General features: G+C 54.4%; 1 protein-coding gene across 1 annotated transcript; it reads right to left on the reverse strand.

Moving 5' to 3' along the window:
• Positions 1 to 494: 494 nt before the first annotated feature.
• On the reverse strand, positions 495 to 20,547 carry LOC119103126 (4-coumarate--CoA ligase). Its single transcript, XM_037226579.1, has 9 exons — positions 20,379 to 20,547; positions 16,158 to 16,341; positions 12,327 to 12,534; positions 5,783 to 6,127; positions 5,280 to 5,428; positions 4,368 to 4,542; positions 3,521 to 3,696; positions 3,215 to 3,370; positions 495 to 2,980 (listed from the first exon to the last, which is right to left on the reverse strand). Exons 2-9 carry the CDS (start codon positions 16,308 to 16,310, stop codon positions 2,645 to 2,647), a joined length of 1,698 nt encoding a protein of 565 aa, XP_037082474.1. The 5' UTR covers positions 16,311 to 16,341; positions 20,379 to 20,547; the 3' UTR covers positions 495 to 2,644.
• Positions 20,548 to 21,817: the final 1,270 nt, after the last annotated feature.

The raw sequence follows: 21,817 nt of genomic DNA on the forward strand, positions 1-21,817 counted from the left end.
AGGCAATGCTTCGGGATGGCTGAAATTCCTGCACAGGCGCGAACGCCGCAGCTTGCATTCCACTGCACCATGCCCCGGCACCCCAGGGGTACAGCGTGTCTGGGAGGTTGTGCTCTCCCACAGTCTCTATGTGGTGACGGTGAGGGGCAGCGTTAGAGTGTGAGGCAGCTCCACAGCGCTCACTGAGAGTGACGGCTCATCCGCCACAGCTGAACCCCAGGCGGCCTGTTCCGGGGTGTCCCTCTTCAAGATGCGGAGCTGATCCCTGAACTGGCTGTCTTCTACCGTGGGATACCCGTAGTTTCCTCCCTAATGGCTCATGATATGTCATGAAACCGTCTTTTTGCTATCATGTTAATGCAAAAACAAACTTGACATGGTCTAATCTTGACACGATTAGGCGCTGTTAATCAGCGTGTGCTCGGAATGGTACGAATATTTCCGCATCTGCTTTCATTTCTGTGCATACTGGCTGTTCGATATCGATACAGACGTTGCTTTAAACAACTTGTTTATTTGTACAAAAACTTTATCCTGATACACCCACAGCAGCCTCCCATCAATCTACGTCACATTTAGAGCGGCGAGTTCAGAACAAAAAGAACGTTTGCTGCGCAGTCTCCATGCGTTCGTTTTTTATATTTGAACAGACATCCAATCAGCACGTGGCAAGAAACAATGCTTTGCTCAACGAGCTCAACAACTGACAGGATCGTGAACCATAGCTGGTTTGAACTGAACGCTGATCCCGAACACAACATAGCAGGCAGGTTTGCCGGACGAAACTGCGGTATTTCTGCCCTTGCGTGCAACACATTCGTTCTCATCAGCATGCTGAACGTAGTGCGACGAGTTCATCAATAAGCTTTTGATGTGTATTTCGTTATGCACGTCAACTGCGGATGGATCTGACAGTTGCGCCCCAACAAACAGCCGCAATCAGGCCACCCATAGTTTGTACCATGCCTGTATGCCGGGAAAGGTTATGAACATTCAGAGGTGATTTTCAGAACCGATATGCTCACTAAGCAGCTGGGAAACGTAAAACTTCCGACTAAGACTGCAGATTGGTGTGTCGGTTGCATACGAATGTTCAACCTACCGCCATAAAACCCTGCTTCAAAACAAGACACTAAAACATTGCCAGTGCTGGGTACACATTAACAGAATAGCACTAGTATAACAGTAAATTATTTTTTAACCAAGCGCTCATACATACTATTGTACGTAACACGTGTAACGTACATTATGCCGCCACCTTTGCCACCGATAGACACTTGCATTGGAACTTGCATTGCCTGGATACTTCTCCAGCGACGAATCTAGCATGTACACAGATGCCATTCTTTTGACAATGATTCCTTACCTACGTCATGTACATCAATCGTTACGATAGCATTGCACCTTACTGAAGTGCTCCTCTGGCACTTTTACATTTTAGATTCACGCGATCTGTCCGATTAAAATGGCTTCCTTGAAGAGGACATTAGTTAAATTTTCTAGTCGATGGATACGTTCGGCGATTTCTGGCGGTTCAGAAAATATATGATGCATTGCTTTCGACTGCGTCGAAAGACGCAGTGGTGGTACCAAATGGTGCCATGGTGCCGTGTTAGAATGAATGGTACCGGACGCCAAACGTATAACTTGTGGTACTGATCATGGGCGCCGCGTAGGTCAAGCTTGCACTTAGTCACACAAAACACCAGTAAACACGCTCACAATCAAACTATGACGGAAAGTGAAGTCTAGTCAGAAAACAATATTGATTTAATACCGAATGACCTTCAGCTCCTCCACAGCATTGTTAAATCTAAGTTCTTATGTTGAGTTAATGACTTCGATATACCAGGAGGTAATGAGTAAACAACGTTGCAGTGCTTTATGCTAACGTGGTGTTACCGAGTAGTTTTGACTTAGTATATGTACATGGCGTGTGAACGCTGCAGTGTATGGACGTTGGCGCGTTATGCAGCACTACCTCATTTAACCAGTACCTCTTGTGTACTGAAGGTCGTTAACCGAGCATAAGAACCTTTCAGCTCATATGTCATATGACATATTCTCATAGTTTCGTCAGCAAAGTTTTTAAACAACCGCCTCAGTCAGACCTATACATCGCCAAACTTGGTACGCCGCGCGTGAATCCGTCAACCCCACAAGAAGGCAGGTCGACTTACCACGGCTAACGGCTACCTACCCTGCCATGGCAGAAACGACGGCAGGAGATGCTTCAGAGGCGTGGCAAGGTGCGGCACGCCGCCGCCCCTCCTGATGCCGGTCACCGGCAGATGCCTCCACAGGAGCTGAGCCCTGACACAGTCAACCCATCGCCAACACGGGATGGTCGCTTCAAGAACCTCTAGCCCGATTCAGATCCTGCGGAGGGTTGGGCTAGTGGTGCTGCGACAGTCGACTGCTCCGTAAGCGGGCAGACCACAGGCAATCTACGCGAGCAGACTTGTGCAGTCGCAGCACACTGTCCATTGCACAGCCCATGTGAGCTGGAAGTAGCCCAGAAACGTCAGCGTGCGCTTCCGGACTTCTCAGGACACCTTCAACACCCCTTTCGCGTCCCCTGTGTCGCCGTTGCGCTGCGTCCGGCATCCAGCGTTACCTGCGCCGCCTCCTCCACTCCGGCCGCCTACTCGCGCCCGGCCTCCCCTCTAGCGGCCGCGTCGGCAGGCTCCGCTTCGGCCATCTCCCGCTCGGCCATGTCTCGCAGCTGGCGACGCAGCGTCTTGCCGGCGGCGTTCTTCGGAATGGAGTCCACCACGCGGACGCCGCCACGCAGCTGGTAGTGCGGGCTGACCTGGCCGTTTACGAATGCGGCCAGCTCGTCTTCGGCCACGCCCGACCGGCGGAGCACGATGTAGGCGCGCGGCAGCTCGCCCGCCTCCTCGTCTGGCACGCCGACCACAGCCGCGTCGGCCACGCAGTCGTGCTGGCGGAGCAGGTCCTCCAGGACGGCCGGCGCCACCTGCGGCACGCGCCCCGGACCGTGACATGGCGTCAACACACGGGAGACCCGAGGAGATCCGACAGTCAGACGGTCAGAAGCTGCGCTGTTCGGTTAGGCGGAGACGTCGCAGTGCCGTAGACGTCCAGAGGCCACGAAACGTCGCCCGCTCGCCGAAAACGGTAGCACACGGCATATCTATAGGAGAGGCACCAATAACGATCCGGCAGTAATTAGGACCTGCTGGCCACTTGCCTGGAATCCCTTATATTTGATCAGCTCCTTGACGCGGTCGACGATGTAGATGGCGCCCTGTTCGTCATAGTAGCCGACGTCACCGGTGTGAAGCCAGCCGTCGGCGTCGATCGTGGCCGCCGTCGCCTCAGGGTTCCTGTAGTACCCCTTCATCACCTGCGGACACGAACTGTGACGTCAGTAAACGTTTTTTGCACATCAAGGTTCGGCATTGCTTGGCCTGCAAGCGTGGGAACAAAATATCCTGGCACTTGTTCTAGTTCCTCCACTTCGCCTCTTACCCCGGCCCTCCCTCCTCCCTCTCACCTGTGGCCCCCGGACGCACAGCTCCCCGCGCTCTCCCTGCTCCAGCTCGCGTCCATCTTCGACCGAGACGCACTTGAGCTCAGTGTTGGGCAACAGCACGCCGCACGATCCGTGCACGGTGCCCATCTGGCGGGAGCTCATGCTGACCACCGGTGACGTCTCCGTCATGCCGTACCCTGCCGGAAAGCGACGCCAAGCCGCTAATCACGGCGCCGCGCAACGCGGACAGTTCCCGACTGTTCTAACGCATTGAGGCGGCGGGAATACCAACAGCACGGGCTGCTGCACGCCCTGACCGATCTGGGTCCGTCGGCGGCTCTGCATTGGGCGCCGGACCAGGCCAGTGTTAACGGCGACAAGGTCTCGTACCACGCCGCCGTAGAAGCTGTACTTGAACGCCAAGCGACCGCTTCAATCGATTCACACAGACAACATATAGGCGACGCGACGCGGGAGGCCGGCGCTCTTCCCAGCTGCAGACTCCATGCAAGCTTTCTGTCAGCTCCCAGCTCTCCCAGCTGCAGTGCGGCCACTCAGGATAAACAATGTCCGCGAAACCCGCCTGGCGGGGGAGACCCCTGCCTGGTGTGCGGGGGTCTGACAGGGCCGGGTATCCGTCTACGGACCGTTCGAACTTCACCACGCCCAGGGGCTGGCTTCATTACTCAACATCGTACCAAGCGAGTCGGCCGGCAAGAGGGTGGACTTCCTTCGACGGGCAGGATCAAGGCACATCAAGACATCAAGACAAGACACAAGACATCAAGATCAAGACATTCGCACGCAGCCTGACGTGGAGTCGTTGACGCATCCAGGCCCATCGCACAGCGTCTGGTGCGCGCCTCACCTTCAATGAACAGGAATTTGCCCTGGGTCTTGTCGTAGGTGCGCTTGATGAGCGTCTCGCCGAGCGGCGCCGCGCCGCAGAAGAGCACCTTGAGCGAGTCGAGCGTGGTGTGGTCCACGTCCGGACTGTTGGCCAGGAACGTGATGAGCGGCGGCACCAGGTGCAGGGCCGTCGGCTGTCGGCGGAACGGCGCCCGATGTCAGACCGCGAGCCGTGCCCGGATGGAGCGGTCAGCAACAGAGTCGCAGCCATAGGCGGGGGGGAGGGGGAGGGGGTCTTTTGGAGCCACGTCCACTCCTGAAGTGGTGGTGGGGTTCCTGGGGGCGATGACCCAGCCTTTTTCAGCCGTTTAGGACGCTTTTAATGCCTTGAAAACCTATAAAAACGGACTGACAGGCATCATAATAGGGTCATACTTGAAGCAATTCTTGGAATCCAAAAAGCCGAATACAAAAAAGTGGGAGGTGGTAAAAAGAAAATCGAAAAGTGTCCTTATAGCGTGGAGAAAAGGACTCTCTTGGCCAAACGAGCACCTACGACCCGATTTCGCCCCCTGTTCAGCTGAGTAATGGTCGCGCCGCTGGTTACCAGCTGCTGCGCTGGACATACACGGCTTGGCGGGAACAGAAACGCTACCTTAGCTAAGCGGCATAGCATAGGCGACGCGCCTAGTTTAGTGGCACTAAGTCGCCTGTAACTTAGACAGAAAAAACTCGAAATGCAACAATATGATGTCATTGTGCACACAACAGCGCACTGCAATGCAATGCAACACATAACATGCATGGCGATTGGTGAAGCCGTCGGCCATTGCGTGCACCTAAGCCTACGGCACGGCAGCATCCGCATACGATGACAGAGCCCGCATAGCCCGCTACCTCGCCCGTCGGCCGCCGTCCTGCATCAGCTGACCTTGTACTTGCGGATGGCGTCCAAGAACAGCTCCGGGGCGAACCGGGGCAGCAGCACGGTGGGCGCTCCCACCAGCAGCGACTTGAACGTGTACAAGAACATGCCGAACGTGTGGAACATCGGCAGCACGGCTAGGAAGCGCTCCTTGCCTGCAGAAATTGGGGCCCGTTGGAGTACGACACTTCCCCCATGCATCACGGTTACGCGTTATGTCCCAAAACGTTGATAGTTTCGGCAGAGGCGCAGCGCAGGTTCTGACCCCCACGCAACGCCGTTTGACGCCACAGGAAACATTAAGAGCAACTTATGACGCCCCTCGCCCAGGTCAAAAACTTGGCTTCACGGCTCGGATCTCGTGCGTCACCACCGTGACTGACGTTGACGCACGGAATCCGAAATCTTGCTACGCACCGCCAGCGGGATCCATGACCACAAAGGATGCCGACCTCAGTGTGCGCGCGATGCCAGTGCCGCGGGCGGGAACCGGTCCCCCTCGCACGTACCCGGCTCCTCCCAGTGGAAATCTTCCGAGATGACCTGCAGCAGGTTGGAGCCCAGACAGTAGTTGGTCTGCACCACGCCCTTGGGCAGCCCTGTGGTGCCGCTGGAGAAGAGCAGCAGCACCGGGTCGTTCTTCATGTCGATGTCGAGGGTGGGTGTGACCTCTCGGCCGAGGCGCAGCAGCTCGTTGAAGCTGAGCACGCCCTCTGGTGGCCCGTCGTCGCCCGTGGCAATCACCTCGCGCACGGCCGGCACCCTGGCGGCGGCGGCGCGAGCCACGGGCAGTAGGAGCGGGTGCGCCACCACGGCCCGCGCTCCTGATATCTCGAGTTGGCGGGTCATGTCATCTGCGGAGAGGGGTGGGGCGTCAGACGGTGACAGCTAATAAGGCGTGACGCAGACGCGCGCCAGCGCCACGGCCACGGGACCTGGAGGGGCACAGGCACTGGATACCAGCCAAGAGCGTCAATATTGTTGCGCTGTAAACTTGGTGCCGTCAGCTGTCAAACCGCTACTATTTCAGGCAACTGCGAAGTGTAGGGACGCGGATGTTGAGGGTTTAGAGCTAAACAAGAATGCCACATCATAGCAGCCAGGTGCCTTAATCTCAGTCGACTGTAAGCCCCACTTTTGCATCCCCAATCCTCAGATCACATTCCGTGACTTTACCATAGTGTTTTCCCACAGTGTTTTAATCCTTTGGTTTTTACATGGATGACTCGTCTCCTCGCCGTGACCGACCTAGTCGAGGATTCCTAGAAACGAGGTGAGATAGGGACAAATAAAAATAATTCGCCTCGACTCGCATTCGTGTAGTCAGCAAGCTCCAGGCGACACCCGGCCGTACCAGCTGGACATCAGCGTGGGCATCAGGCCGCCCGAGGGATCAATTATTGGACGCGTTCAAGCGAGGGGCCACACGCCAGGCCAGTATCCTAATCCTCCAGAAACAGTAAAATCCTCCAGAAATATTACAATCTTCAAAATAGTGAAATCGCCAGACGTCAGTGGCCAATGTACGATGCAGCGGTGTAATGGTTTGCTGAAACGTAACACCAAACAATTGACGTGACGCATTTGGTGTGGCGTGATGCATGGCGATGCAAGGCAAATTATTATAATACCACATTATCCCCACAAAAGCGTAATCATACCCAAGCACTATACAACCTGAATGAAATATCGCATATTCTTGCGAGGGCATTGTGTGATGCTGACCGATGGTGTCATAGGCAACCTAGACACAATGCGACAGGTGCAAATAAGCTGCTGCGGAACAAAGAAAACACTTGCGTAGAGGTATAGCAGATAGCCATAGCTCAAGGGCGTCGATTCATGACCAGTGGCTTTGTATGTACAGCAGGAAACAAATCCTGGCGATCAACTCCTGCAGTATCTGGCAGGCTTATGATACGGGTTTCAGGATCGGCTCTGATATCACGTCCGACCACTCGCGGAGATGATATCAGCTTAAGGTGCGCACTTACAGCTGAGGGATTGAGATGGGCATGACATGCATTTGTATAACAAGGACGTGTTCAAACAGTGATCTGCGCCGACGCAACGCTAATCTGGTGATATGCCTACTCGTGGATGGCATGGGAGAGCGCTTTGCCAATGCGTCATACGAACTTCCTCGAACGCGTAGGCCCATTGCAATCAGTTCACGTTTCACTCGCAGTGGTAAAAATTGCACTCACCTTCGCCCTGCTACGACTTTTTAATGACGCCAACAGGATGGGGAATGGTAGAGGACCCTGTCGTTTCCCGCCGACAAAGACAGAACCTCACGTAAAAAGTGGATTGGTCCCAACGAGATCTCGCAGTTGATAATGAGCGCTATGCTGCTCAATAACGGGCTCTATTTTTCCAAGTCCAAGGATTTTTCTTCTGATTTATTATTATGATCAGTTACTTCTAAATTCTTCCATTTCAGCTTTACGTGCCAGTACGAGCGAAACCATACCACAGAGCAGCATGCAACTTACACAGACGTGCTCCCTGTCCATTTATGAGCACAACGAACTGCATTCATGTGGGTTCTGAGCGCATATACATCAAGTAGTACCCCGTTAATGTGGCAGTGTCGGCCTGCCGCGCGCGATCAGCGGATTCGCCGGTGGCCGTCTGTCTCCAGGCGGGATGTCCACCGCCGCGCAGTGTTCCCAAACAACCGCCAGTGCTCGAAGATCACAAAGTTTTGGTGTCAAAACGCGTACAATGCATTCCCCATAGGCTGCTGAAACTTTGGGGGTGGCTATAGATCGAGTTGGGGGTTGCATTCTCCCTCCCTTCCCCCCCCCCCCGCCATAAGGGCGAGGGTTAAGGACAGGTGATTGTGAACGGCTTATTTGCCACACAAGAAACAAAACAGCAAGCAGGTATAAGCATTACTACTGCAACCGATGTGTGAACCGAAAATGGGGCTGGTGGATTTTACACGCGCTGCCTGCGTATTGCCATTTCTGATTCCGTGCATTCAGCATTGTCGCAGAATATGCGGCAGCGCCACTTGGAAGATACCATACGGACACACCTACGCCCAATCCCTTCAGTATCTGTTGTCGTACGACAAACATGCACTGGTAAAGTTCGCAAGGTGCAATGAACCTTGAGATCTGCTTTCGTGATCAGTCCTTTGTGCATGCCAGTGTGTAGCTCTGTAGCTGCACGACCTAGACACTCCAGTAGAAACGTAACGTGTTCTAAACTTGATGAAGATGCAAATGCAAGTTTCCGAGGTCCATGTTTCAAGGTTTATTATTCAACAGTCACGCATGAATCAGCCAAAACTAAGCACTTTCATGCGAAAGTGTTACAAACAAACCGACACAAGTTTTTGGCCGTGTGGCCGACCCAAGGGCGCAGTTTCGCAAGATGAGTTAGGGGAGGGGGGCAATAAAAATGACATAACCTGCCTTCCAAAATGCGCTAACAGTTGGGTTTCTCCGCGCTTTGGTCCACTTTCCTCTCAAAGTTGGGGGTCTTGGATCCAATGAGCGGGAGGGGGGCTGGGCTGAAGCTACCCCTTCCGAGTGGAAAGCTACCCCTGGTACGGCTGTCACATCTCTGCTTTCGGCGTTCTTTCACTTAACCTCCGCCATGATTCGCCGTTTTCACCGCACATATACACACATAACACACACATAACGCGAAAGTGAGGTGGATGTGACCCTCTGTCGTTTCCAAATTAAGAAAGCCAGAGCCTCGCAGAAAAAAACGTCATAGCTTTTTCAAAGAGATATCGCGATTGGTAATGCATCCTAAGTTTTCAATGCAATAAATGACTCACTAGACCTCACCTGATTCGGACCAGATGCCTGATCTAGCATCTCTAGCATTATTTTTGTGTGCAAATCGGACTATTCCAGCATTACATGCGAATATTTGCGGAACCGTACGACCTAGCAACATAAGACCCACACAGACTGTTTCGTGTTTAATTCCGAGCATATGCCAATGTAGTTCTGCAAGTTTTTAGCACCTACTTATGGTACACAAACCTTACGCCTCAGTTACAAGAAGCGTCGTCCCGGCCCCGCGCGCGGTCGGCAGATTCGCGGTTTGCCGCCCGCGCCGGCAGGGGATCGCCGTACAGCACTCCTAAAAATCGTCGACACTCGGAAACCAGGAGTACTAGAGGCTGGAGACAAGTTGTTGCCGCCAAACACGCGCAATGAATGCCCCAGGGACAACGGAAAATAATGACGCGGTGACCCGACATGCCGGAGATATATCCTCAGAACGCACTCAAGAGAAGCCGCAGAGCACCCCCCCCCCCCCCCCCCCGTCTCCTATCTGGGCAAGGGCGAATATTATATAACACCAAGGGAGAAAACCTCGCATCTTTTTGTCAAACCAGCAGAGTTAGAGAGAACGCGGCATGATTAGAAGAAAACGGCAGAAGGATGATGCGTGGAGAAGCTTGCTACGAGTTACAACAATCCTTTTTCACACCCTGAAAAAGTTGCCATCAAAATCACTTTTCACAATTCCCAACTTGTCCGTGGCGACCATCTCGCCACGCTCCCACTCCTGATACCGATTCGTCAACGCCTGTTTCCCTGAGTGGCTCCTCGCGACCTTTGACCCCGCTCGGCTGCCGCCCATGCGAGCCCCGCCTGCCACTGAACTAGGTCACATCCGTGGGAGCCAGCGATAGTGTGAGTCGCTCACCATCGGTGGCCGAGAAAGAGCCGCGCCACGTGGCTGGGTGACGCCCGCCACCCGGCCAGCTGCGCACACCGAACCATCGGCGCCCGGTCAGGTGGCGGTCCTCAACCGCCAAACACGCTCCATCGTAAAGGCGTGAGCGCTCTCGGCGAGGCTCTTAGCCGAGCGGTGTTCCTTGTACCGGATGACACAAGCGGACGACACCGAGGTTCATGACGTCCACTGGATGCCCCCCCCCCCCCCGCCGGCCACGCGGCGAACGGTCATGGCCACCCGCGAGCAGGCGAGCTGGCCGTGCGCCAGCGGGCGCCCAGTCGGCTCAAGCGGTCGAGGTGTGACCCAAATAGCACCTACTGCTACCGCGGCCGACCGCCTTTTTTGCCGTCTCCTAAATAAAACTGGCGACGGGCACTGACGTGGGACCGGAGAGAAAACGGCTGGTCTGCCCACTTCCTCGCATACGTGTAGCGTAGGCCACGTCGTGGCGCACGGACACAACCTTCGGGGGGGCTGCCGTCCGCACATTTTTTGTGGCGTTCCTACGCCCCTGGCGCCGGAGGTGTCGCGTGGCGCGGCCTCAGCGCCGCTGTCAGGCGCCGCGCTGTCAAACTCAGTGGATGTATGTGGGGGAGCGGGGGGGGGGGGGGGGGCGGGTATGGGCGCCGGAGATGCGCTGAGGGCACGTGTCGGGGTCTGACGTTGATCGAGCGCTTCAACGTCACGCGACATCGTGTCCCGATCGCTCGCCGCACACCGTTTGGCTAACGTTTCCTGAAATGTGCGAATGGCCGACGGCGCGCTTGGCAGCGCCAGTAGGCGAGCGGAGCCGCGAGACACGCTTTTTCGGGCTGCTCAAGGTCACGCCAATAACACAGCCGCTTCCCGTTAGAGGACGCCTGTCACCTTCCGTTCGCTTATTGGTGGGCGGCGTCCGACGTGCACCCGTCCGCCAGCGCGCACACCGGCCCGGGTGCTTATCGCACACCTTCTAAGGCTTCTGACGCCGACCGCAACGCCCCCGGGCATAGCAGCCGACCTGGCTGGCTGGGGCGCCAGCTCCACGGTCGCTGGGCGACGCGCCCTGCCCACCTGTTTATGCACGGAATCGTCCGGTGGTGAACCGGTTCCGCCGGCGGCTGCCGAGGTGGAGGACGCGGTCCGATCTACGCCGCCACGGCCCGTCGCCGGGCGGAGCAGACTGGCCGCGAAAGGGACCCTCGGAGGACAGCATCGCAGCAAGCTCGGCGGCCGGTCGGTGCGGTGCGGTTTGCCGACGTATGAGAACATGAAAATAACTTGATCAAAGCAGTCTCTAGCTCTGGGTCAGTGTATGACGTAGTGCTGTACCGCGCGGTGTGTTTTGATTTTCGTGATTTTATTTTTTGTTCGTTTACTTTTTGCGGTCATTCCTGGTTCGTTTTCTTGCGTAGGATGTATTTCACTTTCGAGCCATGTGATAAAGCCGGGATCGAATACTAAGCCAACAGTTGGAGTGGTTCCTTAATAAATTGACTTGACTTGACTTCAGGTAAAAGTCATACTTAACTTAAGATAGAATTGATCATTGTAAATCAGAAAGTCATGTGGCGGTACGATCACCAATTTGTGGTCCCCTTCTCAAGATATACAGCATACCTTTGTGTTCATGGATCGCAAAAGGCCTGAAATTCTTCTGTTTAGTCTGCCGTACACAAAATGAACACGGCGTCAATACACGGATGTTCCCGGCCACGTGGCTTTGTAAGAGGAGCTACAGACGCTTGGCGATATCGGTCATGTGCTGACACCAGTGACAGGCTTCTGATATTGACGTGATATACACCAGAATGGCGATAGAAATCGGACCTCACGCCGGCTGGACGTCAGATGTTGAAGGACTGTTCTCCACGCTGCTTCGCAATCGACACCTGACAACTATGTCTCTTTTGAAATTCTGTTTTTTAACAAAAGCGTAGGATGCGGTCTACGCTCACGACAAAATGAAAAAAATACGTCTAGAAACCATCCCAGGGTCGCCGTCTGATCCCAGCGTCGCCGTCTGATCCCAACGTCGCCGTCCGATCCCAGCGTCGCCGTAGGATCACAGCGTCGCCGTCTGATCCCAGCGTCGCCGTCTGATCCCAGCGTCGCCGTCGGATCCCAGCGTCGCCGTCGGATCCCAGCGTCGCCGTCGGCTCCCAACGTCGCCGCCGGATCCCAGCGTCGCCGTCGGGACGCGGAGTGAGGACCCAGGCACACAACCGAGACGCCATCGCACCCCCGCAGCCAGCCTAGCTCGTGTTTATAGTACACCGGCGGCCCCGCCATCTCAGCCTCACATCCAGTACAGTGTCCGCCCACAGCAGCGTGATGCGAACAGCATCTGGACCTCACCTTCGGTGGACAGCGGGTTCAGGGTGGTGGTGGCGATACCCTGCGCGGAGCAGGCGTGCACGACAGTCGGCATCTCTATACAGTTGGGCAGACAGGCGGCCACCACGTCGCCGTGACGGTAGCCCCTCTGGTGCAGCGCGTCGGAGAAGCGCAGCACGTTGCGGTACGTTTCGTTGTAGGTCAGTGTCTTGTCGGTGATGCCACATATCTGGGGACAGAGTGGAAGGACGGGTTTGGACGCGTCCTGTTTCGCGTCTAGGGCGCGCTGATAAGCAGAAACCAGCTCTGGTCTGGGGACAGAATACGATGATAGCAGACAAAGAAAGAACTGCGAAAAAAACATAAACAGTACGGGTGGCTTAGACCACAACACACCTATACGTGCGTAAGTTAAACACACCGACATGCGGACCGGTACACTGGTTAAAGGGAATGTTTCACACTTGAAAGTATGGAAGTGAGCATCGATATGATGAAACAAGCTCACTTACCCATTGGTATACTTTTTAAGTGGAAAAGACTGCTCTGTACAGCACAATGCTCAGTAAGTATGCTCCCCAATGCGTCGTGGTTCCATTACGTCATCGCACCTTGCACACCATTCATTGAGGGCCATTGGACGGCCGTTATATCTTGAAATCGCACTCACGAACGCCAGATATGAAAGCCTCGACAACTATGTTTTTGGCCTTGATCGCCGCATGGCTTATGGAATGACAGGATTTGAATGAAGTTATGGTAACATCAATGCCAAGGTGACTTCAAAAGACTCCCCCGATATATCTTTCCCCTTTTTCGGGCATGTGGCTCAGAAACTAAGGGGATTTAGGTCTTAAGAAGGGCAGAATTGTGAACAGCACCGGAAGGTCTTTAAGATGGCTATTTCAGTTCAAAACTCTGTTGAGTGTGGACCACTCCCTTAAATGTGGCATGTATCATGAATCATCTCGTGAGGCAAAGCTGCTGGACGTTAAACATAGTTATAATCAATTCTGGGAGCTGTCTCAGTCGAACACACCAAGTGAAATGATTGACATTCAAGGCAAACTTTTCAATCGATACCGATACGGCCAACAGACGTTTTTTTCCATTCCGCCAACCTTGCTGATACGTCTTTAAGCTTGTTGCAAAGTTTCGTACAGATTGGAAACACCGTGCGTGTTTTACGATTGAATGTTTCACCTTGAATAATATCTATATCTCACTACGTTGAAAAACTCCCATGATCACAGCAAAAATCCTCGCCACATCTTCGCAAGTCTCCTCTTTCGCATCATTAGCAACCGCGCTGACGCAAATGTTAGGGGCGATATCAGTCCGATCGAATGACAACTCTCCGGTCTCCCGGCAGAGTGCAAAGGTCGCGTCACCACCCTCCGGGGCCTCACAGTCGTCCCACTTGTTCCATATTTCGGAGGCGGCTGTCTGGCGTAGCTCGACCAAAGTCCATCGCCTCCGAATACCACACGTGTGCCAGCACGGTACGCCGGCACACGGGCCACTCGCGTGGGCAGGAGCGGCCATCGCGGGCAAGGGTCACCAGCGCGAGCAGGGGCCTCCATCTCCGCGAGGGCCAGGCGCACGCCTCTTGCAACTCAGAGATCAGGGGAAGGACGCAGCAAGAAAACAGGGGAGGCAGAGAGCAGCAGGCCACCGGACACCCTTAAAACCAACCGCAAAACAGGCGCCATGTAAGTGTAAGAGAGAAGCAACGAGCGTTATTAATACGTCTGAGGTTGTTATGCTGACAATAACCGACCATAACTGCACCAGATGATACTGGTTAAGCGATGCTGTCAGGTAAGCAATGGTTGTGTGTTGTCTGCCTTATCTCACAACACCGAAAAACGCAAGCTCAGTACCTTTCTTGTTTGCATTAAGTATCAAGCTGTAAGGCGAAAGGTAGAGTTTTGTGTCCCTGTAAAAGGACCGCTCGGTCTAGCAACGACAATAGCTACTGTGACTTGACTTCCGACATAAAACTCGCTGGTGCAGCGTTCCTCAATCGTGCGTTACAACACGCGACGAGAGAAACGGTTATCATGAGAACCGGCATCAGCAGTTCCATGATAAACTGCCTCTGACACGTGTAATCAGTGCTGCTAAATTCCCGACCCCGGGGGGGCCATATCCGTTACTGTTTATTTGCGGCTGACATCCGCACTCCACGGTGCTCAGTGCATCACACTCGACTGATTAAATTACTGCAGATGGCCAGCAGCTCCGGTCAAACCTTCGCTGGTTTGATTAAAATCAACCGTTAATCCTGCATAACACATCAGCGGAAAATTACACTCTGCGAACCGCAGTAAAGCACCGAAGACATTAATATGCCAGAGCACACTCCAGAATGAACTGTGGACCGCAATCAGGGTCACTGCGATCGGCTGGCTGGCAACAATGCGCGCGCTCGAGGCATCACCTCAGAGTCCAACAGCGGGCCGCGCTCGACAGAGAAGTCGGCGAGCGTTTCCAGTGTCAATCACGGACTTCAGAGGGGTGAGAGCGCTACCACTGTACAGCTCACAGGCGAGGGAAACTATGTGGAAGCGCGCGCGTGTGTGTGCGCGGGGGGATATTTCGGTCCCACCGTCCGGCAGAAAATTAAAACCGCCAGAACTCGCCTCCATTCAGGTAGCAATAAATCTTGTGTGGCAGCTTCCGTCGGGAGATCCTGCGGATACATGCAACATTCCGTACGGGACTTGAAAAACGACAGAAAAAACAAGAAAACAGTTATGAGCGGAGCTATCGCTCATCTCAGCATAACCAACCTAAAAAGCACGTGTTTTGGTTTAGGTGGCTGCAAAATACTCCCCACAGTCAGCGACAGCCTTCAACGCACATGCTCCACGTCGATGCCCAACGGACGTGTGCCACACCCCTTTACAAATCTCATTTTAATCCAACTTTGTGAAATAGCCAAGTGCTGTTGCAAAAAGAGGATCGTTTTTAGCTTCATAGTGGTTATTAAGTTGATCAAGCCGCATTAAGCATAGCAAAATGACCTATATCTGAGAGCGTAAGGATGCCGTGTGCTAAAATCAAGGCAGCGACAGCGTTTCGCATCCCTTGATCCACCCCTCACCCCTCCCCCCGTGGCTTTAAATGGCGCGTTGAAAATACTCGGCGCGGTTTATTCGCAGACTCATGCGAAATTGTCTAATAGCTCTAATCATTTCAAGCAGCTGGGTGGCTGGGTGGGTGGATCAATGTCCACACACCAGGCTGCGATCGGCGATGATGATGATGATTGGGGTTTTAGAGCGCGCCGACTTCTGGCGTAATTTTGCGCCCAGATCGGCGAGGACTTTGACCGCAGCTCCACACCAGCAATTAGCTTGTGCGATTACTTAAAACGATAACACGGCGCTACGCGCCAAATGCGGACACTTTCAACAAGACTGTATCGACCACGCCACCAGCAATTAGCTTGTCCGATTAATTAAAACAATAACACGGCGCTACGCGCCATATGAAGACACATTCAACAAGACTGTACCGATCACGCTGCGTGACTGCGTCGTCTTACCACTCATGTAAGCCGGGAGGTTTCCGTACGGTCGCTGGGGTACTCACAAAAAACCGGGAGGTTCCCAAGCGCAGCGGGAATACTCGAGTAAGCCGGGAGGCATCAGCGTCGCCGTGGCACACGTGTAAGCCGGGAGGTTTTCTCAGGGGGTCGCCGGAGTACTCATGTAAGCTGGGGGTGTCCCCAGCGCAGCCGGGACACTCACGTAAGCCGGTTAGTAACCGCGTCACCAGGACACTTGCCTAAGCCGGGTAGTTCCCGAGCGCAGCGGAATCACTCAGGAACGCCGGATTACTCACGTAAGCCGGGTGGTTTCCCCAACGCAGCCGGCGCTCCCAGACCATCTCGAACAGCGGCTTGCTGGCCGTCTCGATGTCGGCTGAGTGAGAGCGGAGCACGGCCCGCCGCGAGGCCGAGGTGCTCAGCAGGCGGCAGAACGTCAGCGGCTTCATCTTGAAGCAGGCGCGCGATCCGCCAACACCCCTGGAATTGCACGGTCATCAGTCAGCGAACTTCAGCACGCTGGGTTTGGATGTTTGGATTAGAGCTCTTTCCACCCAAAATGATGAGTTCACGGCTGTGGGTTGAGGGGGAATGGATAGCGGCAGGGCAGGACTATATGCGCTTAGGGGGGCAGCGACCACCGCGCTTAAACCCGCGCAGGAACCCCTCGGGTCTGCGCTGGGTGCCCAGTCGGGATTCCCCACTTCCCAGAAGGCCTATCAGCCCCGTAGTGGCTGGCGCATACTGCCTGCCTCGGATAAGAGGAATGTCGTGAGGATTAAGGATGAAGCAAGAAAAGAGGACAAGAGGGTCGGATGCCAGCACGCTAGATCTCACCGTTTGGGGTGCTGCCTCAAACAAACCTTAACAAGAGTATGCTGATAGGTCAACCACGAGAAAAAGGGGTGCTTGCTGGGAATGTGTGCTGGTCACGAAGGCGATGGCGCGCCGTCGCCTATGAATAAAAGATAGTGTGGACATGGATATGCATAATGAATACGAGTCAAGGTGACCCGGGTCGCGAGAGACCGGTTCGGTGGATCACAACGAAGGGGTTCGGGTGATAACAACGCAGCGAGGAGGTCCCCTTCGACTGCGGCGCAGTAATCTCACCGCGCCGTGAGAGCTCAAAATCGTCACGATGGCTTAGTGGCAGCGCTAGATACCACCGTCGCAAGGTCCGCCGACCGCTACGGACCGGACACCCACCCGCCTCGCGGTAAATTAGACGCACGTGTCGTCACAGCTGTGTCTCCCGAGCACGAGTGCAGGCGCCGGGCCGGGGTGGCGGTGATTCCGTGCCGCCCGCGCAGGGCCCGCTCTCCAGCCGCGGTCTCCAGCCGTCGGATTGGTGGCGTCCGATGCCGCCCGGCGGGCCCACCAATCGCGTGTGAGCGCCAAGGGCCCGGGGCAACGCCAGCTGTTTGTGTTGTTCAGAACGGCGATCCCGGAAGGCGCCGCCGGGAGAAAGGGAGAAAGGGAGGGTTCTCTTTCAGAGATCGTAATCCGAGCGTGTTTGGCCGAGCTCGAGGTTGGGGTGGTGCCCTTCCCACGGGCTGCACCAAAGGGATGTCGCAGTGGGGACTGAGGAGGGTTCGAGGATTCAGTAATGGTACACAGCTTGCTCCATGAAAACACCCGGGAATTCTTCAGAAGAGAATGAGGAAGCCTTCGCATAATATCTTTTAAGTTGATTGCACTCACTACGAAGCTATATTGTGTGCACTAATATTATGTCTATACTGGCTAATTGTGTATTTGCATAACGCTTTTGTTCACTCATGGATTGTTGTTATTGGCGCTTTACGACACACTAGGGTTCCCAGACTACGACATAAAGTTGAAACCGAATTCATCAGTTACTGATGCGATCGCATAGGATAACGATTCTGCAACAGAAAAGACAGGAAATAACGAAGACCCTGTGGTACCGTATCGCCCAAGGCCGGCAAATGGGTTAACCAGGCCACGTACTTCAGAATTCAAAAGTCAACATCGCACACACCTTGTTCAACCAAAATTCAACTATGTGTGCACCGAGCTGACTGAAGCTCATGTAATGTACACGCTATGGTGAGACGCTCACAAGAACGACGTTCACGACGAAAAGCAACAAGTGCCGCCGTTTCAGGATGCCATGTGAGATGACCTCGCCTGAACGCCGTTCTGACCTTGACCCGGTGATGTCGCGAGGAGACTGGCGACGGTGGTGAGACCAAGGTCGGGCCCGAGAGCTCGGCAGGAACGTCAGGGAGGTGAGTGAGCCCGGTCACGCCGGATCACCCGTGGGAACGCCAGGGGCTCATGAATAACAGGATGTCGGTTGTGCATGAAGCCACCAAAATCGCGAGTGGCCACGCTTACATCGACCGATAGATGTGTTTTACTCTGGTGCGCATCTGGAAGGAGTAGTGAAATGTTTTGCGCTATCATTGTCCACGTCGGTCGGCTGCCAGCCAGTTTGTTTGACGTCACCACGCGGTTACCGCACGGGTAACTGGGGAGTACTGGGCACAGCACAGGCTCTCGAGTTGCCTTTTTTACCGGAGAGCAAAACACAAAGCAAAAACTATGCTGGCAGATGGGCAGCGTATTTTTGGCGACGTGCGTAGCCCCAGAAATTCCACGAAGCGCATTCCACAGTGTCGACGTAACCACGGCTATGCTGATAATTCTTCAGACACGCAGCCTATGTCTACGCATTTTGTCTGGTCACATTCTAATATGGGAAGTTTTCCAGTGAACCACATTCTAAACAGCGTCAACTGCAGCACTTCAGCGGCAATGTTCTGAAAAAAACCCGATGGCCCTCACCACAACAGAATCAGCTCTGCCCTCGACTTTTGCAGCCAGACCGCTCCCAGAGTGTCCAAAAGGCAACTAAACAGTCTACTGCACAACCACACCGCAACAACACAGCACATCGAGCAGCGGATAAAAAGCAAGACCCTGCTTTCTAACATGTCGTCCTTGATTGTCTTGCAGAAGATGGAGCAGGAAGACATTCCTGGTGACAAGTGCAGGGAGACCAGACCTGTTATCTTGCAGGGTTGCTCTTGCAGTGCACCCACACGAGCGTGAGCGGTGAAGCCGCGGTCAGGTCCCTCTCTGCCTAGTAACAGCGCGCAGCGGCGGGGATGGCGAGGGGGAGGGGCGGGGAGAGCATCGACCGGGGGGTGATGCAGTTCACCGTATTAAGATGTACTTTAACACGATATAAGGGTTTTCGTGAACTGCTATGGCGATATGGCGGATGGCTGTTGTCCTTCACGCAGCAGACATTTCCAAACCTCAGAGAAGTGGGTGACAGACAGAGTGGCAGAGTGGCAGAGTGGCAGAGTGACAGAGTGCAAGGCCGTAGTCCGCTTCTGTGTAGCCGGTTTACTTAGCGCGCGCCGCCCCGTGACGCGTGAGGCGGTGCAGCTTTTGATCTCGAGGCGATTGCTGAACTCTGAACCACGCCCCAAAGAACAGCTGACAGCGGACCGCAGCCGTGTCAGACATTAGGGCATGCTCTTTTAAGCCTCGGCGCAGCAGTGATTGACCAGCCGGGGGAGCCGGCCGCGAGAGGGGGGTGGGATCAGGAGCATAGTCCACTTGCACCTCAGATGAGGCGGGCTACGAGAAGCTGGTCGTCGTCGCGGAAGGACAGATTTACAGTTGACCTGCGGGGTGACGCCTTAGCGGGGTCTGGCCTGACCCTGACACTGACCTGACCTGACCTGACCTGACCTAGCCCGACCGACGCCCAGATCCAAATGAAATGCAAGTGATTGAAAAACCAAGGAATGCAATATCCCGATGTTCAAGAACGGTTAAAATAGTCAGGCATACCCATTATCGTTCTTCAGGTGGCAAGCTATCATCTGTCAGAATCATCCGGTAATAACTACGACGTTTTGGAACCATCAGTGTGTAACAGACTAAAATGCCCTCTAACTCACCCGCGGTCGCAAGGGCCTTCGCTCTCTCTGAGGCGATGAAAATGGATAACTTTTGAGCGTTTTATTTTTAATCAATCGGCATAGTATTTGCAACTTAACTCTCATCCAAGCACCATGAATCCACGTTGATCCTTGCACTGACGAGTTTCAACTACATACGTTCGCCATAGCACAAAATAGCGTCCTCGAATACCGCCCGGTGTCTCGTAACACATTATTAGATATATAGGAGTGTCTGTTATAAAAAATAGAAGTTAGTTGTGTGAGTATAATTGTGGAGGAAATCAATATGAAACAGCACTGAAAGATCTACTTCCAATTGCTTCCTATACCGCAATTGCTGCAAGTACCGCAAATTAGCTTAAGTGTCCCAAATTTTACCTGATTATGGAATTGGGTCCGGGAAGGAGGAATTAGAACCGGAGCAGAAATTATCAGGCAACTGACGTCAGCGGGGCAGAGTTGACGCAAACACATAACACGGATCAATTCAGCCAAGTGCCCTCTCCAATTTCACGAAAACATCTCAAACCGAGTCTCACCAGCCACCCTCGTTCTGACGGACTAACATACCTGTATCGAATCAGGCCGTCCACGTAACACCGTCGGACCGCTGCGTGTGCGCCTGAGCCGCTCTGCCGCGCTGGTACGGAACGTGCCGATCCCCCAGCGACCTCAGCCCGCGCCCAAGCTCCGCCAACCGCGAACCGGCCTGAGCCTCCGCACGCGCGCCGACTCGACGACCTTCAACGGCAGCCGGGCTATGACGTCACGCGGCGCAGGCCCCGGGAGCAGCGAGGGGGTGGGGACGGGGGCGCGGCAGGCGCAGGCGAGCCCCCGCGCCGACGGCGGACGGAGGCTCGCCTGCACGCGTCGACGGCGGCGGCGCAGCGAGAGGAGGCAGCGGCACTGGCAAGGTCGCATCGGAAATCGATGGCGCGCTGCGCAGTAGCGTATTGGCGACGATTACTGCCGCTGTGGAAAGGAGCTGGGCTGAAGCGCTCGATACACAGATGGCGCCCCTCGCCAAACCTGCGAAACGTTGCAGACGATTTGAGAAAAAACCCAACATTAACGGGACTTTGCTAATGAGGTATTGCCCTTGAATTTCACAAATTGCATACCTGTACCTTAAGTTATGCCCAGTGAAGACCTATGTTTTACCGTGCTCTAGAAAAAGGGATGACAGTCAGGTTGGAAACAATGCGAGGAACAAAAACAAGACATGACAAATTTAATTGGAAGTCGGCAAAATTTGGCGCCTGGCATTACAGGAAATGTCAGCGACTGTCCTCGGACATAATCGCAGATCCAACCATCCCCGCTTCCTCGCATCCCTGTTTCCTCCACTCCGAGTCCGCGCGAGCTCATCCGACAGACGCTCCTGGCAGGGCGCCAGCCTTCAATTCGTCACCACCGAACCGCACACGCGTCGTAAGGCTGTCTGAGGACAGTTCTTCGTTGGCAAACGGTAGCATGTTTCCTGCTTCGGGATCAGCCCATTTATTATACATGACGTCACAGCCTAAGCCCATTCCCTATGCTCGGCCGAGAGCCAAGGTAAGCGCGTTTGTATGCAAGCAAGCTGCCACTGTTGATGCACCAACGCTTAGCGACGGTCGATGTGCCGCTGGCGATCTTGTACGTCCGGCAAACAGGCAGACCTCGATATCGTGTGGATAGTGTGATAGACAATGATGTATTTAGCCACAGAAATTGCCACCAACTGTTCATTCGAATAACATTCAAGTGCGCCATCCCTGCGCGCTTTATGTCGCCATGGGCTGGATACGGCGATGCCACTGGCGTCATGTGGAACTAAGAACGCTCTTGACTGACGTTATCTGTGACTCCACCTCAATGGGCGGAGCCTAGGTCGTAAGTCAATGACGAAGTGAACTCAAGTGACCGACCTGCGCTAGCTTCTATTCATACCCTGGAAATCATTCCCTCTTTTACCACAGACTGAGACACCAGGTCCTTTTTCAAGGCTCCCTTTGGCTTATTTGCAA

The sequence above is a fragment of the Pollicipes pollicipes genome, unplaced genomic scaffold (assembly GCF_011947565.3).
Source record: "Pollicipes pollicipes isolate AB1234 unplaced genomic scaffold, Ppol_2.1 Scaffold_2555;HRSCAF=2994_pilon_pilon_pilon, whole genome shotgun sequence".
NCBI lineage: Eukaryota > Metazoa > Arthropoda > Thecostraca > Pollicipedomorpha > Pollicipedidae > Pollicipes > Pollicipes pollicipes.

Coding starts and splice junctions, on each gene's coding strand:
- LOC119103126 (XM_037226579.1), bottom strand. CDS start 16,310: ATGAAGCCGCTGACGTTCTGCCGCCTGCTGAGCACCTCGGCCTCGCGG. Junction 12,535..16,157: donor GGGGAAACCACCCGGCTTAC/GTGAGTAATCCG, acceptor CTCTGTCCCCAG/ATATGTGGCATCACCGACAA. Junction 6,128..12,326: donor GAACCCGCTGTCCACCGAAG/GTGAGGTCCAGA, acceptor CCCTCTCCGCAG/ATGACATGACCCGCCAACTC.